At 36.2% G+C, this 19215-nt stretch overlaps 1 protein-coding gene across 4 annotated transcripts in view; it reads right to left on the bottom strand.

The window, feature by feature from the left end:
- Positions 1 to 19215, bottom strand: part of CRPPA (CDP-L-ribitol pyrophosphorylase A) — a 304902-nt gene that overhangs the window by 147856 nt on the left and 137831 nt on the right. For all 4 annotated transcript variants that reach the window (XR_015723963.1, XR_015723962.1, XM_087861004.1 and 1 more), the window contains exon 6: positions 17951 to 18048. Coding sequence is in view for 2 of the 4 variants with exons in the window: in XM_087861004.1 (XP_087717130.1) it covers positions 17951 to 18048 (98 nt within the window). In the remaining 2 variants the exon portion in view is untranslated. The remainder of the gene's footprint in view (positions 1 to 17950; positions 18049 to 19215) is intronic.

Below are 19215 nucleotides of genomic sequence, written 5' to 3'. Positions count from 1 at the left end.
AACAATAATTACATGAAGTGATGGATATGTGAACTACTTTGACCATGGTGATCATTTCAAAGTGTATATGTACATCTTAGTGTGTGTGTGTGTATAATTTTGTCAATTATATCTCAATAAAGCTGAGGAAAAAGTATCTTTCTATACTGCAAACCCACATTTTTGAAAGGCATCTTCTGCCAACTGTGACTGCTGAGACTGGACCATCAGTTCATCACTCAGTGTGTTTATCTCTGGTGTGTGAATGTTGTGCCTAGACCCTCAGAGGTTAACAGCCCAGATAGTCTCCTTCTCCATTTTTAGTAACTTTCACCTGAGAAACTCCTTTAATAAGCATTCATTATTTTCTACTTTTAAAATGCCAATTAATCTTTACTTCACGGTTATTTTTAGGCTTTTGTGGAGGTTGCGTTCACCTAACACTGAGCATTTACTATTTTTTATTTTTTTAAGATTCAGCATTAAAGCTCTTTTTGTAGTTAAGAGCATGATCTCTGGAGCCAAGGTCCCTGGCTCTGAATCTAGCTCTGCAACCAGCTTTCTGTGTGACTTTGGGTGAACTACTTAAGCCCTGTGGCTCAGTTTACTCATCAGTAAAATAAACTCTTCAGAATTGATAAGAAAGCTAATTAACACATGAGAGTTAAGGATTAACTTTTCCAGAACTTTTTCCCTATAAGTGAGCTTCCTGGGAAGCTTTAGAGGGAAAAAAGCTTTAAGGCAATAAATCTTAGGGCACTTTTGAGGTGATAATAAACCAGATTACCATTCTGCCATGTTATGTAAACTATGGACATCCGAACATCAACGGGATCTGGTACATCATACCAGTAGCCTGCTACTTCACAAGCTGCCACCAAAGACTCAGACCCCTAGCCCACTCGATATATCAAACAACCTATTGACCTTCACTTAGTCCTAAATGCTGGGCAGGCAGAACAGCACTAGAACCAAGGTTCTGCCATGTCACAACAATGTTGGGTCCCAGTACCTTGTCACACCAGGGGAAGGGCTGGTATTCCCTTGCTTATGCAGCTTAAAAGCCACAGTGCACGAAGACTGGAGTCTAACATTAGCCCTTAAGCTCCTTTTGCAATGCTACATAATGAATGGTCATTGCCTCTATGCCTGAGTCCAAGGACTTCCCCCAATAATCACTATTATAGAAGTCCAAAGTCTATGTGAAGTCTATCACATATTTTTTTAAGTATTTACTTTTTTTAAGTATTAACTCAATACTTTAAACAATTATCTTATTGAAATCACAAAGCACACATATATATAGGTAGATAGATAGATAAAATCATTATATTTGTGTTATGAAAACTGAAGCAAAGAAGTTTAACTAACCTGTCTGAGATCATACAACCAGTGAGGGGTAGTACTCAGACTAAGGTCTCTTGGATCCCCAGGCCCATTTCCTTAACCTCCACAATACACTGGGTGTCAGTTTACTCCAGATGACTATTACCTCATCATGAAAGTCACAAGACCTTTACTCAGAGAGAATGATACTACAGATTCCAAAGTCAGCTCAGGAGGAACACCTCATCTGTACAAAGTCATTTGAGTACTAAGAAGTTTAATTGCTGCCATACACAATCTCCTAACTCAGATCATTTTTCTGAGTCCTGGACTGGGAACCAAGTATTTAAGTAAGGTCCTCCAACACTGGTTCTTACATTTGATCTGGAAAACAGTCAAGGATGTCTGAACCACTGCATTTAATACATGCCAAGTAGTTGGTGATGGTAGCAGAAATGATTATTGTGGTAATAAAACCTTTAAAGAGTCCACCTTTATACATCCCCCTCTCTCTGTTAAAATTCCTTTGAAGGCCATTATGGTTCTGATTCAAATACAAGGACTGTGGAATAGACACTACAGACTGCAAGCCTTACAAACCTGAGCACTACCACAACAAATTCAAGGCTCCCATCTCATTACAAAGTATACATCCAAAGCTGGATATTGTCTATAAAAAAGGTAAATCTAGCAAATGCACATCTACTCAAGCTTATCTTCCCATTGAGTTTCACTACAGAATGTTATACTTTATATAACCAATGGACAATTTTATAGTAAAATGAGAAATTACTGGCTTTAGCTCTTAAGTATTTTTTGGCAGGCCTATTCTGTATTACCCATTTTGTCATTTTGTAAACGACAAAAAATATGTTAAAAAGGTTATGTGCAGTAATATGACCTCTTTATTTTTTCCTGGTAATGCATAAAACATTTGGAAGCTGAGTACTGGCAAGATGACATAAACAAACCTTCTGTCTTAATTAAAAATATAAAAGGCAAGAAGAGAATATCCTATCCACTGATGGATTAGCATTTCATTCATTCAACCAGTAAGTATTTGTTGGGGGCTCTGAGCCGGACCGTAGATCGTAGCAATGAACTACACAAAGTGTCCGTCCTTGTGGAGCTTACATCATACTGGAAAGATGAAATCAAGTTTAGACTTGTGTTTCTCCAATTTCAATATGCATAAGAATCCCCCGGAACCTTGTTAAAAATAGAGATTTTTATTCCAGTAGATGTGTGTTGGGGGGGGTGTCTAAGAATCCGCTTTTCTAACAAGCTTCCAGCTGATGTTGCTAAAACTGGTTCATGGAACCCAGTTTGAAGCATCAAGAGGTTGGAGATAATCTAAATTATACCTAAAATCTAAAATCTCACACTCATTTTCAGTAGATATACTCAAGAGTGTGCTTCCATATAACCATCAGAAGATAATTTTAACTTTGACTCTACTGAAGCCATTGCATTTCCGCATCACGTAAAATAAAGTACCCATCTCTTGATTTAATCAGTATGGCAGATACACGAGTACAATTAAAGAACTACTTCAACTGTTTTTTTCCCCAAATTCTTAACCAAATTTATAGCATAATCTAATTTATAGCATAATCTAATCTACAAAATTTTAATTTTTTCTAAGTAACATAGACACTGTCCAGGTATATACAGAAGTATAATTAGAGCCCATTTCCTATATAATTATGCACTAATAAAATACATACAGGTTATATTCTAGTCAAAACATCACAGATTTAAATTAATTAGAATCAGCACCACAAAAAGTTTCAAGTCAGTTTTATACATGATTTAAATAGTTTACCGAAGACTATAGTTTATTGCATGTAGCTATACATTCATTAGAAATTACAAATACAATACATATGGCTTCACTCCCAACCCACTGTAAAATTTGAGCATTCACGAAACCTAACAAGTTGTAGTAGTAGTTCTTAACTCTGGGCAACTTTGTCCTCAAAGAAAAGTCAACAATATCAGGACACATTTTCAGTTGTCACAGGTGGGATAGGAAATTACTACTGGCACCTAGTGGGCAGAGGACAGGGATGTCGTCACATATTCTACGATGCACACACCAGCCAACCTCCAAGATAAAAAAATTATCTATACAAGTAAGTCAAAAGCATAGCTACTGCACAATCTTGCATTAGATGGAGAGTTCTAGTTTTGGGTATTCAGCATTTATTTGTGAATCAATAAGTCATACCAAAAGCAGTAATATTCTAGCAACTTTAAGGCTTTAATATAGTCATTCTTTTTACAAGGGAAATACTAAAATTGATTTTAATCAGTGTTTTAATATTTTTTATCATACCATAAATGTGACAAGTGTATATTCAAAATGAGTAGATAAGGGGAGGTATATATTAAAACCAGATTTGCAGCTCAGTAAGCTCTGTACCTTGCTTTTCCACTGTCTTTAATTTTAAATTAGATATGAAATACACCATAAGAACCCATAATCAGCTACAATCATGTATGAACAGCTTAGTGATTTCACATGTTCTTCTATCACAGAGGAAGCATCCACTAGATTAACTTTTAGGAAATATTTAATACCATCTCAACGCTTGTATAATCCAAATGCTACCATTGTAATTTTTCAAATCCTACATAGTACACCAAAAAAATTTCATTACTGTATTTTCCTCTCTACCAAGAAATGTAATACCCATATTTATGTAGAGAATAAAATTTCCATCTCATACAACTTTTCATTATAAGTTGCATATTAGTATCCTATTGAATATACATTATTTAGTGTATAGGTCCAAAATGCTTTTATAATATTAAGATAAATTACTTTTTAGACAAAGTAACTCAAACAATCATGTGACATTTCAGAACTGTGTGAACACATGTACACTTCAGGGTATTTTTTAAGCCGTATTATGTCCACGTAACAAAGAAAGGTAGATTCAGATATTGATGTAGAATCCTATTTTAGATTCTAAAAAACAAACCTTATAGTGTTGCTTATGGACCAATTTCTTCACCCCACTTCAGAGCTCCCTCTGCACAGCTCATTTCTTCATCACTCACTTTCTCTCCCTCTCTCTCCCTCTCTCTCTCTCTCTCTCCTTTCCTGTCAGAAGGCCACTGGACACCAACTTCAACTTCATCACTTTTGCTGACTCCAGTTCATCTCATCTCTCCAACATCTGCTCTTTGCCCTTCCCTTCCCTCCTTTTGTGAAAATAGTTGTCTTCTGGCTGGGAAATCAATTAGAATTTCTTGGGTGTACTTCGTGTTCTAAACTCCTCTCAATGGTTCGCATGATTGATGGATGCCCAGCGGCTACCTCTTTATCTCCAGAAATGTATTTGGCTGACGTCCAGGTGGAGAGGTTTTCCAGAAGTTTGCTTGTTCATCATCCTATCACCATTAACTGCAACTATGTATCTGGTTCTCACCATATACACAGCCTTGTGCAAGGATCAGTGATAAAAGAAATGGTGAAAGAGATGGGTATAAGAATATAACAATAAAAGGCAGAATATGCAGAGTGACACCACTGCTGATGAGTAGCTTAGGAAGTCCAAGAGCCAGAAAAATGGGGACAACTTCATGAAAAAAATTATATTAAACTGAGCCTCAAATGAAATCTGAAGCTGACTAGCAGGGATGGCAACAGAATTAAATAGAATCCTAAGTGAAAAGGACAGAAAATGACAGAATTTCAAGGCATGAGCAAGATACAATAGAACACAGCGAGTGAAAAGTTCAGTCTAGACTATGAAAGAGATCAAATAACTGGTCAAACTGTATAGACTTTGACTCACGGGCATTGAACAGTCATTGAAAGGATGTAGTATCCACCCAAGAGAAAAAGAGATCTGAACTTAAGCAGGCAAGTACTTCCAGGCTTTGGAAACAAGATGCCATGGATAATTTATTAGGACCACAAGCTCAAATGGATATATTTGGTTCAGTTTCCCTGGAACAACAAAAACCCCAGAGCCATTATTTAGCTAAAGCCACCAGAACAATAGAATAAACTACTTTATGGTATTTCAAAATAGTTATACTGCATGCAAATAGTTGAAATGAAATTCATCTCCAAACTCATTTGGGGAGACACAGTAATTCCAAGTATAAAATGATACTTTAAAAACATGTATCCTATTTGGAACCAAGAAAATCAATAAAGTGAAGTGAAATCACAGTAAATAAGGTCTAAAACTTTATCTCACTTTAAATAGCATAAAAAACTAGTGAATATATATTCATCGATATCAACTGATTAAGGATAGAAACTATAACCTACACTCCAAACAACATTTTTTCAACTTTTTATAAAGACTTTCCTCCTAAACATGTTTACCACGTATGTATGTCAAATCAATTAATTTCCTGAATTAGAAGAGCTGATTTTTACAAATATATGCCCCAAAGTAAATGCTGGGTATTCTTTTGCTTTTAACTCAGCGTAACAGTTGTCTAGAACTTGTGAACAATGACCTCATTCCTAAGTGGACAAGGATGCAGAAAAGCATTTTTCCAAATTAAGCATCTGGTTCCTTGAGAAAGGGTAATATTTCATTATGTGCCTGTGACTCAAAAACATACAGAGACAAAAGACGTAGATATGTATATAAAGTACACAAAGTGGTATTTAAGGAGGATTATACTTACTCCCTCATTAATAATGACTCTAAAACTATGACAAGCAGTTGCAATTATAAACTGTTAATTTTATTAAATACAACATGGATATAATGAATACCATCCCAAGCAACTAGGTGGTCCAATAATTTTGATTTTTTTTTTTTTTTTTTTTTTTACCTCTGGAAAACTGATCAGGAAATCTGGCTAACATCCCAAATAAACTGAAAGAAATTAATTGGATGGTCTTCAACTAGTTTCTGTAGTCTTGTATATACACCAAAACCACATACTGTAACTGAATTAATTGTGTTGGTACTGTTCAGTTAGAGGTCCCACAGTAGTGTTTACAGGGTTATTTCACTGTACTTCACTGTGTTCAGCTTCAAAAAATGAACAAATCCTTTATCTTTAGAGCAAAATATTGCGTTATATGTCAAAATAAGCATAAAATAACCCCATTTCGAATGGATCTTACCATGTTGTAATGACTTAATTTGCTCTGTTCTTTCATTTCTGCTCTTCTAATTCATTTGCTATTTTTGATGTTTTGTTTAACTAGCATGTCATACGCTGATCTAGTTAGGTCTATAAGAAAAAGCAGAGATCCATATATTCACTGGACACAACCTTGAGGGCATTAGGCAAAATAAACTCGGTATCACAGACAGCCTCAACAAAACCAAAGGATGCCTTCCTTCCTTACTCCCAAGAAAACAAATATGTCTCAGTCATATTCTGCTAGTCATTGGTGGTTACACAGAACAGTAATGAAATTATGTGCTCCAGGAAACAGGAAGGAGTGGATAAGCAAAAACAAGAAAATTTCCTATAGATCCTGTTTGTTCCAAATATAAGACAAGCACTCTTTATTTAAGAACTTCATTTCTTTTATTATATGAATGAAAAATGGGTTGAAAAGACCTGGGCTTGTAAGGGTAAATGTGATGTAGGAAAATATTAAATACTACATGTCGTCTTCCACAGAATTTTACTTTAAGAAGCAATAGACAATATAGTCTTTTTATAGATATAATTGGTTTACGTCATTTCCAGTTCGTAGTAACCTTCACAGAGCCTGTCCCCACATCCCAACACTTCACCTCCACTTCAACCACACGAGTTTCCTTTCAGCCCACTCAACAAAGCTATCTGAATGCCTTTCACACACTCTTCCTCCTGGATTTCTCTTAGCTAATTCCTGATTACACTTCTAAGTTTAACGAAATGTCCCATCTGGCAAGAGATTCTAGCTCACTGCCCTCCTGCAATCTAAATGCTTTTCCAGGGCTCTCTCTCACATTAGCATACTTCACTTTTTGCTTAGAATAGTTATCACCATTAGTAACTAAACATCTTTTTGTATTCATTTTCTGTGTTATCCCCAAGTTGACAGTATGTTCGAGATAACCCTTGAAGGAACCATACTTGTTTAGTTCAACTCCCTATATCCAGTGACTAAATCTTAACAGGCATGTATTATTTGATAAGTAAATTAGGGAATTAAGGAGTAATGAAGAATGACCACATTCTTATAAATCCCTTACTTATAAATCCCTTCTTACTCAGCACAGTATATATCATAAACTATTTTTCAACATTTGTTGAACTAGAAAATAATGAGAACAGATTCTTCCACTACTGTCTCATGTACATCTGGAGAGCTCTGGCTCTAAAGTAGGTGTGGTCCAGGAAATACTTCAAACTCCTTAAGGAGTCAAAGAAATATAACAAGCCTGATAATAAAGCCTTGAAATTCAAGTATGAGTGAAATGTTCATGTGTATGGAGGGCGGGTAGGGTGTCCCTTAGTTCCTTATTTTACTTTTTAACCAACCTCTTTCATGTATTTGGTGTGCATCATTAGAGTTTAGATATTCAGTTCACCTCCTAAGGTATGTTTCAAAAATCTAGCATACGTAATTAAAACACACATACCCTATCTCTTCCTTTAGTTTCAAGGAGAATCATTTTTTCTTTTCATGATAATAAGACAATCCTCCCACTGTGTACTGAGCAGCTCCACAACCTCAATGATCTGCCTTGATTTCAATACTGGTGACTTCAGCCTTTTTATGTGTTCTTTTCAGAGTGAGACAAAAGCTCTGGGAGATAAAAATGTTAGAAAGTGGGGTGTTCTGTGTCTGTCTGTAAGTTATGGGCTGAAAAATGACACAAGATAAATTTGCCCTTATGGGGGAGAAAAATATATAAAATTAAGCAATTCCTTACAAGGGGACTTCTTCCTGACATTAGCTATAAACCCTGTTAATCATCTGCTTTTTAAGTTCTTTTACATTACCTATTCTTAGAAGGATATTTAGTAGAAATCATAATGAATCAGTTAGCACCTGCACACACTAGTTATGTGATCTCAGGTAAATCATTAAACCAGAGTTTTCTTCTATTTGTAAAATAAGGGGGGTAGATTATTTTAAAGGATTAAGGTACATGACATAGTCTCTGGCACATAAAAGGCACTCTAACTGTTAGTGTTGTGGCTGTTTGAGAAAAAACATTTTGTTAAGTCCTTCTGTGGTTTATCGGTTTTTAGGCAAATTTGGAAGCCAGGACAGATGTTTTACTTATGAATGATATCTCCTTCCAAGTCAACCAAGATTCTCTAAGTTTACGGGACACACAGTTATTTTTTGTAAGTTCTACATTAACTCTTAGTTTAAAAAAGTCCAACATATCTCCTCAAAGGAGTATATTACAATTAAGAGGTGCTTGAGAAACACCTTTTTAAAGATATATTTAAATATTTTAAATATCTTGGAAAGCAAGTGCTCGCGCAAGAGAGTGCACAAGCAGGATGGGCAGAAGGAGAGGGAGAGAGAATCTCAAGCAGACTCCATGCTGAGCACAGAGCCCAAGGCAGGACTCGATCTCACTACCCATGAGATCATGACATGAGGGAAACCAAGATTCACACACTTAAGAGGCTATGCCACCCAGGCACCCCATCAGTGGTACTTCTTTCTTTTGAACATCCACATACACCCTGGCTTTATTATATGAATGAAATCCCTAAATGAAAATCAAGACTAATCTTTTAAAGTTCCTAAATTTATCATCTATATTTATAGATCAATTTGATACTTGAAATTCAGAGAGAAATTTAAGTGCTTAAAAATTAGAAATATCAAGCAGAGCACACAAAGAATAAAGGGAAGAAGATTCTGGAAACAGTTGTTTTAATCTTCAAGTCTCTGTAGATCTCTCCAATAAAAAGACAGTACAAGAAAAAACTTCAAAACCAAAAGCCTATCACAAAACCAGTATTAGTGGGTAAGGATAAACTGCCAGCAACTATAAAGACTGCCGTTTAAGATAATGTGCAGACCAAAGAGGAGGGGGGAAGGGAGCCCAAAGAAAGTAATACAAAACCATCATCAGGTACTCTCTGGATAGCTTAGCAGGTCATTCTGGAAAGAAGAGCAAAAACTCAAAGAGGCCAACTAGTCTTCAGTTCAAAGTTGAAAACAAAGGAGCCACATGAAGGTTCTCACTCTGCTGGGAATTATTAGGAGTCTGGGCCCAAACTAAGAAAGCACCTTCTAAGTCAAAGCATCAGCCCAAAAAGTCTAAATTGACCGAGATGCATTAGGAGTCAAAGAGAAGATCCAGGTAAAGGAGAAAGGTAGCAGAGACAGAAGCTCATAAGGAATATGCCCATCTCTTCCATCTTTTCCTGAACAAGTGAATAAGAAGCATATGCCATTAAGATAAAAAAATTATCCTGACCCATGCCTTACTCCTAAAAGTAGATAAAAACCCTTCTTACTTAAAAAAGTAGCAAGAAGAGAGAATCCCAACTCTCATAAGAAATAAAGGAACAGAGCGGCTGAGTGGTTCGGTCAGTTAAGCATCCGTCTCTTGATTTCAGCTTGGGTCATGATCTCAGGGTTGTGAGACTGAGCCCCACATCAGGGTCTGCACTGGCCATGGGGTCTGCTTAAGATTCTCTCTCTCCCCGCTTCTGCCCCTCCCCCCCAGCTCTTGCAAGCATGCACTCTCTCTCGAATGAATGAATGAATGAATGAGGTGTCAAATAATGTCACAATACACAAACATCAGAAAGACATTCACAAAACAAGTTAAAGCTGTAACCTAACACTTAATAATAAGCTAAAACAAAATGAAAGAACTACAGAAGTCAGAATTGGAATAAATCAGAAACAAGGTAATTAGAACAAGACATTTGAAAATGAGAAAATGATGTTTCAGAAATGAAGAGTAAATTAGGAAGAACACAGAAGAAAGTATCACAGATAATGCCTCAAGAAAAATATAAAATTTCAAGTATGAAAAGCTTAAACTAAATTTTTTTTTAAAAACCAAGAGAAAGTAATAGCTATGAAGATGGGCAAACAAATAGGAATGTCAGAAAAAGAAAACTAAGATAATGGAATGAAAAAATACTAAAACAATTAATGCCCTGACAATTTCACGAAATAAAAAGATGTGAAATTATACTATAAGAGAACACATTGTGTACAAAGGAATATTAACCCAAAAGGGCCAACACTAGAATTACAATTCTAGTAAAACTGGACTTTAAAGAAGAAAAATTTCACTGGGCATCTAGGCAGAGACCAGATTTTAACCACACTTGATCCAAACACCTCATGATAGGAGACAATGCAGAACCATATTAAAGATGTTCAGGGAGAAAGTTTTGAACCAAAGTTTTCATTGAGCCAAAATCAGCTTGTACATGTTTAACCACAGAATAATTTTATTCACATGCAACAATTTGGAATATTGTGTCAAGGAACCCTCCCTATGAAATCTCCTGGAGCATTAGTTTCAGAGAACCAAAGAGATCTGCAAAATATCAATGTAAATCTCCTCAAAATTAAATATTTACTTGTAGATCTAAGACTAAATAATGGTTGTGAGGGAAACATTATAGTATGTAATCACATATAAATGGGAGAGAAAATAAAAAAAAAAGCTTGCTGTCATTTCAAAGATGCTACCTGGTAATTAATTAAAAGACACTAATTCAAATTAGATACTGAAAGCAGAGGTAGCAGGAAGATGACACTAGTTATTTTCTGTGCTGCCCAGAAGACAGACCCATTAAACAAGAGCCAAAAGGATTTAAATATTAATAAAAGACAAAATTATTTCACAGGAATACTTATACAAAGGTAGTCATCAAAGGAGGACAGGAGGAAAATCTTGGTAATTGCAAAACAATACTTATTATATAGATACTGATAAGCAGTATAAGGAATAAACCATAAAACTTCAAAAAAGTGGTTACCCAGAGAAGAGGGAGGCAAGAGGGTACAGAAGACAGGGACAAAAGTTAGACTTCTTTGAGTATAATTTGCTTCATAGATTTGATTTTGATAAAAGTTCATATAAAATTATAAAACAAATTTTTTTTAAAAAAGCAATGTCTCAAATAAGGCAAATGATTTTGTGTATCCAGACAGCATCATAACCAATTAGAAGTACTATTTCAAATGACTGCGGAACACATTACTTTGATTGTACATCCTAAACAGGATATACCCTCGAGACAGTGGAGGAAAAAATACCTTACATTATTCTCAAGAATCAATTAGCATGAAATACAGCAAATATGTTGTGTTGGAATCATGTAAAACACTAAAATCCACCACTAGAGAAAGTGACAGACATAAAACACATTTAAAAAAAAATTCTACATTCCCAATTCTAGTTTCAATTAAAAACATCAATAAGAATCAAGGATGTGTTTTTAACAAATGATGAAAACTGTTTTCTACCTCTGTTCAACAAAATAAACTGGAAACAATAACCAATTTAGTAGCAGCCAGCTAGAGAACTGGTTGATTCCAGATTTGGTCAGGAAATGAATCTAGAGGTCAAGATGAATCTAGAACATCATGTCACACCAGAAAGCAGGAAACTTATCAAACCAATGAGAAAAGGATTCAAGCTAACTTGAAGAGGCTTCTAACGAATGGCCAAAACTGGACCATTTGAGCATTAGTAAAAGTGTAACTGCCATGAACTGAATCACATCGAATACATTTTAAGATCATGAATCTATAATATTTAAGAATAAAATACCCCATTGATACTCTCCAGAGCAGAAGTCACAATTCCACTTTCTTGCATTTCACTTTGTATCATTTTACAACCTTTATATAATAATGACTCTAGGCACTGGTGTCTGCTTACACCAAAGAAATACAAAAGACCAAACTTATGTACTTCTTGGGAGAAGTGTACACCACCACCTTTGAAAAAAAAAAAAATGATTTTTTGCCAAAGAAAAACTTCAGTCCAAATCTGAACAAACCTTTAGATCTTACTACAATTTGCAGAATATACAGGTGACAGACAGACAGGTTAAGTGACACCAAAGGGTTGCAATCAGTAAAACCGATAATGTGGGCATTTCTAAAAGACAATTTACTCTATTTAAAACAAACAAATAGAGATAAAAGCTATAGATTAGGGGCGCCTGGGTGGCACAGCGGTTAAGCATCTGCCTTCGGCTCAGGGCGTGATCCCGGCGTTAGGGGATCGAGCCCCACGTCAGGCTCCTCTGCTATGAGCCTGCTTCTTCCTCTCCCACTCCCCCTGCTTGTGTTCCCTCCCTCGTTGGCTGTCTCTATCTCTGTCGAATAAATAAATAAAATCTTTAAAAAAGAAAAAGCTATAGATTAAAAGAAACTTAAGAGACATACAAACCAATGATTATTTGCGGACAATCTTAGATTATTATTATTTTTTTTTTTTTTTGAGAGAGAGAGGGAGAACACAAGCAGGGAGCCCGATACAGGGCTTGATCCCAGGACTCTGAGATTATGACCTGAGCTAAAGGCAGCCGCTTAACCAACTGAGCCACCCAGGTGCCCCAGTTTGCGGACAATTTTGAAAAAGAATGAAAAGTACATCGAAATATACAGTGACAACAAATGAGAAACAAAAAGGATAAAATATATAGAATTGTAGAGAAGTGAACTACTGGACAAGTGAAGATATTAGGGCATGGTTATGGATATCTTGGAGCATAATTATATTATGATTATAGTTTAAAAGATGAAATCTTTTTTGTACGTATACATACTGAGATATCTACAGATGAAAAGATAGGATAGCTGAAAATTTCATCACCATAATGGGGGGGTGGTAAATGAGTAGAGAGAAAACAAGATTGGTCATGAGTCGGTAATTATTGAAGCTAGGTAATAAGTAGATGAGAATTCATAATAATATTGTCTCTTTTTAAGTATGTAATTGAAAATGTCCATCATCAAAAGTGACACTTGGGTTAGGCACATAGGTGATTCAGTACGTTGGGCATCCAACTCTTGATTTGGACTCAAATCATGATCTTAGGGTCATTAGATCAAGCCCCATGTCAGGCTCCATGCTCAGGGTCTCCTTGAGCTTCTCCCTCTGCCTCTCCCTCCAGATCCCCCCACCCCAAGCTCTCACATGCTCTAAAATAAATAAATCTTAAAAAAAAAAAAAAGTGACAGAGGGACGGAGTAGCAAAGGCAAAGAAAAAATTATAGAAAGGAAGCCTAGCAGAAGCTCAGAAACTATTTCTGAAGCTGCGAACAATATGTTAAGATCATTATCTCTCTCTTTTGTGGGCTCATTTCTTCTAAAATTAAGTCAATATTTAGTATGTTTTATCAGATTATACAACAGATCACCTAGGGTTATCCTATGGAATGACCAACATAAAAATCTAAACAAAGTAGTCGTTGACTCTTTTCTCTATTGGAATTTGAAAATTTGTTAGGCTGGTTTATATTGGATAGAACTGTATTTAATTCAGGAGATTAAACTCATTTCTTGTTTAGAATATGTCCTTAGGCTGTTGGTTTAGGCTAGTCAGCGCTATTTGTCGGTCACTGATTTGAAAACTATTCGGATGTTTTTGATCAACTCTGGTGTTTGTCATATAGAATATCTGATAAACTTGAGTACTAAGGACTACTTTTCATATCAAATTGATTGGGTCTCCATTTATTTAACTAAGGAATTATAGTTTGGTTGGATAATGACTTCTAATATAGAAGACTCAGACTTAAATACAGTACTGCTTCACATGTACAGAAAGCTAGGACAGCCATGATAATGGGTATTTTCTAACTTAGTAACAAATTTATGTTTGTGGCAGACAAATTCTAAAGAGACCCCCAAACAATTCCCCCATCTCTCAATACTCACAATCTCACAGAATCCCCTCCTGAGTGTGCCTTGCATACATTGACTAGCTTTGAATGAAGAGAATAGGACACAAGTGATGGGGTGTTACTTGTAAGATCAAGTTATAAAAAGACCACGCCTTCAATCCTGAATGACTTGTAGTGAGGCAGCTCTGTGGGTAAGTCCACAGGGCAAGAGCTTGAGGCCTGCCAGCAACTACTTGCATAAGCTTGGGAGCAGATCCATTTGCACATGGATGATTCAGGTGAGACTACAGCCTCAGCCTCGCAGAAGCCAGCTCGACCACAATCAAATTAAAAACCCTGAACCAAGGCCAACTGGCTGTGCTGTGCCTAGACTTATGTCTCACAAAAACTGTGAGACAGTGCATGTTTGTCATTTAAGGTCACTAGGTTGGGGATGATTGGTTATGCAGAAAGCATAGTACAATACATAATAGAAAGTTCAAGTTAGTAATAACAAGTTATGATCATTTATCCATTTGTTTATTTAACATTCAATAAATCTCCCCCTCGTATCAAGACTGCACTAAGCTCTGAAAGACTCCAGATTCCTCAGTTGAAGGATAGTGAGATAGAATTCAAGTGTTGTTTTGGAATTTTATTTGCTTCAGGGGTGAGATAGAGAATGGGTGGAAGATTACACCAGGTTTAGGAAACTAGGCAAAATATATACACATCAGAGGCGGAAACCTTAGCAGATGGAAGACAACTGCTTTGAACAAGAATTTGTGAAATGTTAAATATTACTAACACTGAAGTTTGAGGGTCTGAGGAACTTCTAATTGGATTTACAGATCTGAAACACAGGCTGGTGAATAATTAAACGGAGGGCTAGAGAATGATTTTATCTCGAGCAAGTAGATAATAAATGAAGCCATCAACACGGTTTTCCAGAGAAAACCACTCACCTATGTACCGGAAACCTAAAAATTATGAACAGGATCCTATAAACAAAACTAAGAGGAAGCCACAAACAAAAAGGAGGTTCAGAAAAACAAGATATTATAAAAATGGGATGAGATTCCTTCTGGAAGAACGTATTAGACAAGAGGGTCCAGTGCTGCAATAAATCAAGGTAAAGACTGATTAACGTCTCGTGGATTCCCCAAAGGGTCACTAAGGACCTTAGTGAGAGTAGTTCCAACAGAAGGTGGGAATGGAACTCAGGCTACAATGAAATGAGGAATAAGAAGTTAAATTATTCTAGACAAGGTTGGCTTCAGGGCAACCTGAGTTAAGAGGATTTTTTTTTGTTTTGTTTAGTTTCAATTAATGGAAGGAACTTGAATATGCTGGGATGTTGATGGCAATGGGGGAAGTGGAGGGAGGGTAACCAGAGCTCGGAAGAGGAAACAGTCTTAATAAAAGCATGGTTACAGATGTAGAACTCTTTAGAGGTTTGGTGCCAAGATGGCAGGGATGTTGCCATGTGGGAGTGCGTAATTATGCTCTGAAGTTGGAGATAAGACTGTGTCTAACAATAGGGGTAAAGATAATGGGATTGGACCAGCATTTCTCAACTGAAGGGGGGGATTTTGCCCCATTCAGGCCACATTTACTAATAACTGGAAATGTTTTATTTACTACAATTAGGGGCATCTGGTGGGTATAGGCCAAGCATGCTGCTAAACAGTGTACAATGCAGAAGACAGGCTTGCACAACAAAGAATTATCTAGCTCAAAATGCCACAGTGAGGTTAAGAAAGCCTGGGTTCAGCATTTGAGTGGGAGTGTGGGAGGTTTAAAATATTCACAGAGGAGGATGGGGAGTTGACTATGCAATCATAGTATACTTGCTTTAAAATATTGTGCCCCCTGGAAAATGAAGACGAGTATTTTTGAATGGCAACAATCTTCACTGCTTTATAATTTTCTCCAGCACTATGACGTTTGAGTCAAGGCTTAGAGAAGTGAAAAGTTAGACTAATACTTGGAGTTTTAACAATGGGGGTTCATTTGAAGGACAAGGGAACTGAGAATATCCATGATCTGCTGAAGCGCCAGAACATGACATCTAAACTAGGCAAGGAAGGGTATAAAACAAAATGTAGCCAAAAGAAAGGGAGATAAGGGACCTGATTCCTTTAAAATTCATATATGCACAGGAGTAATTTAGCAAAAGACATGGAAGGACAAAATGTTGCAGTCAGAACTTACAGAATAGTCTTAGTACTTACTTTGTCAGCACAGTTAAGATGATGGCAATATGCAGACTGGACCTGATGGGTAGGTAGATTAAGGTCACTGGAAATGAAAAGGGTAAAGACCTGAGAGGCCAGAGTGATGAAGAAATCACACAAGGCCAGTAATGTACTACTGTGCGTATCCCTACATCCCGTCATTTCATCACTAAACAGACACAGAAAAAGAAGCAACAGAGAGTGAGTACTATAATAATTGTAATCAAAGGAACTTCTTGTAGGGTCCAATACTAGAAAGATCAATAAAGGAATTAGTCACACAGAATACAACAGCTGGGTACTCGACAAGAGTATAAAAACCCAACTCTCTAAACTTAGGGTTGACTGATAGCCAGAGTTCCAGTAATATTTTTTCAGGGTTCCATCTCAGTGACTTCTGCATTGACTGGATAAAGAATAAATGAGGCTACCCAAAGGTAAAAGACTATTTTTGAGGCAAAAAGGGTGCTTCAGTGGGTCAGACAGTGGAAAGTTATTGATAGTTAAATATTCTGCAAGATACAGCAGTGAAACTGGGGAATGAAATTTAGGAACAGATTCTTAACAGGTGAACTTGAGGTAGAAAGAGAGCGCAAGACGCTAAAATTTCCAAGGATGAAGGGAAAATGTCCAGAAAGTCAATAGACAGAATATAGAAGAGTAGATTATAGTATAACCCTTCCACCAAAGAGACAGTGGATATGGTGGTCATTTTCTTTCAGCTTTGGGTAGTTGCTCCACGTGCTACTGGTAGAATCTGGCACTGAGTGCCATTAATACCACCTGGAGCAGCTTGTTAAAAATTTGGATTCTATTGCTTCTCCACCTTTTGGCTAAGATCAAGTATAAAAATTTGGATTCTAGAACTAATCCCAAACTATTCTTCACTAAGATTTCATATATTCCAGGGATTTATGTTCTTAACAGTTTGTGTATCTAAATCAGGACTAAAGTTTTGGAACTAGCAGTATTCATTACTTAATACACATCTGTCTCATCATCAAAAGTTTAATTATTATAGTTTCATCTTCACCAAAAATTTACTACAAGCCAGATGTTTTCCAAAGTACTTGAAATTCTATTCAAATTTAAACTTTAAATTCGAACTTTATAGTTATTTTATTCAATCCTAATAACTTTACAAAGTAGATGTTATTGGCATTTTCAATTTAAGATAAGGGAATTAGGCAGTAAAGTTGCCCTCTGAGCACAGACAGTCCTAAGAGAGACCATTCCCCTTCTAACTGCGCTATCATGATAAAATTAACTAACATGAACTTTTTCCTTCGGCTTTTAAGTAGAATTTGATCATATATATTATTAAAAGGTCATCACATGTTCATCCTAAGCCCTGACAGATGGTTATATATTTTAATAGAAACAGGGAAATGACCTAAAATAAAATCATTTTGTCAAACAAAACATTTCAAGACAGAGAGTTGTCAAAGAAGTAAATAATCCAAGTCGTTAGTGATAAAAGTTACAAATAATTCCTATGGACCTCCTCACACTTATTACTACTTCTTTCATTTCCTTAGCCCACTGAGGTATGAATTCAACTAAGAAGCTCATCAGCTCAAAAGCGGGGAATAAAGGGAACTCAACTCCTTGATGTCATGAAACTCAACCTTTGAATACTTACATTTAATTCGTTTTTTAGTATTTCTTCAAGATGATGACCTACATGATTCTCATCTTCTTTTGTGTCCATAACTATGCAAATGTATTGTGAAATTCTTTCTGAGATAAAAAAGAAAAAAGATACTGTTTCAAACAGAAAATGGAACAAGGTGCTAGTTTGCTAAAATCAAGGCTTACTTGCTGTTCCTAACTGTCGAACTAGGAAGGTTTTACCTTCAGGCCAGTGAAGTCACCTGGAAGTCACACTTATAAGTCCCTGACCCTTTACCACCCAAGTCAGTAAAGGTATGTATTCAACACTGTGTAGATGGCTAACCAGAACATTGTGTAAGCAACAGAAATAAGCCATCTTAGGATACACTAAGAAGGACTAACTGCAAGTGACAGCTGTTTGGCTTGACAATTCAATCCTCCTACATTTATTTGGAGTCTCCTAGAATCCGATAAAATCCCATCTCTCCAGTAGATCCCCTCCTCAGGCTAGAAGATTATCTCCTGTGTGCAGCTTACTGTGCCACCTACTGCCCTGGGTGGGTGAGTACAGCAGTTTCCTTGGCATTCCTCTCAATTTTGTCAATTCAATACAATTAAGTTCCCACCTGTTTAAGGGTTACTACAAGTGAAAAGAGCAAAACCGATTTTCTCCAAATTTGTTAGACCTCTTTGACATGATCTGATTCAAAAACAGAAGCCATATGACCTAATAATTTCACTTTTGTTAACCCTGGATGCACGCTCCCAAAAGATATGCAGTCTTCCTCTATAGTAGACAAATCTAAAATGCTAAGATATAGCTATATTACTGCCAATTAAGAAGACGTTGCATGGTATTATATGAAGAATGAAGAAAAAAGGCTGAATTTTAAATAAGAAACCTAAATTAAAATAGTTCGATTAACACTTAACCCAGCTCCTTCTTACATGGACAGGTCTATATAATTTGGTGTATATAAACATTGATACAGTGATAGTTCATCATTGTACCATACAGTGAGAGTTTATCAAAGCTGGGGATAACAGACCACTTAAAATATTAACAATATCACCAATTAATAGTACTCCTATTACTACCTTCCATTTACCAAGAATATTATATGGTGCTGGAGCTATATGTTCTGTTAGTACCAATCTCCATGATGACCCTTTATGATAATTTTCTGAAGCCATGTTAGAGATTCCAGAAACCTGACTTCACAGAAAGGAACTTTTTCATGATCACTCTTACTAAGGCTTTATCAATTTTATTAACATTTTCAAAGAAAATCT

Source organism: Ursus americanus, chromosome 3 (assembly GCF_024610735.1).
Source record: "Ursus americanus isolate L20-20 chromosome 3, mUrsAme1.1.p, whole genome shotgun sequence".
Lineage (NCBI taxonomy): Eukaryota > Metazoa > Chordata > Mammalia > Carnivora > Ursidae > Ursus > Ursus americanus.
The sequence above is the reverse complement of the archived record's forward strand: the minus strand, read 5'-3'. Positions and strand labels throughout refer to the sequence as shown.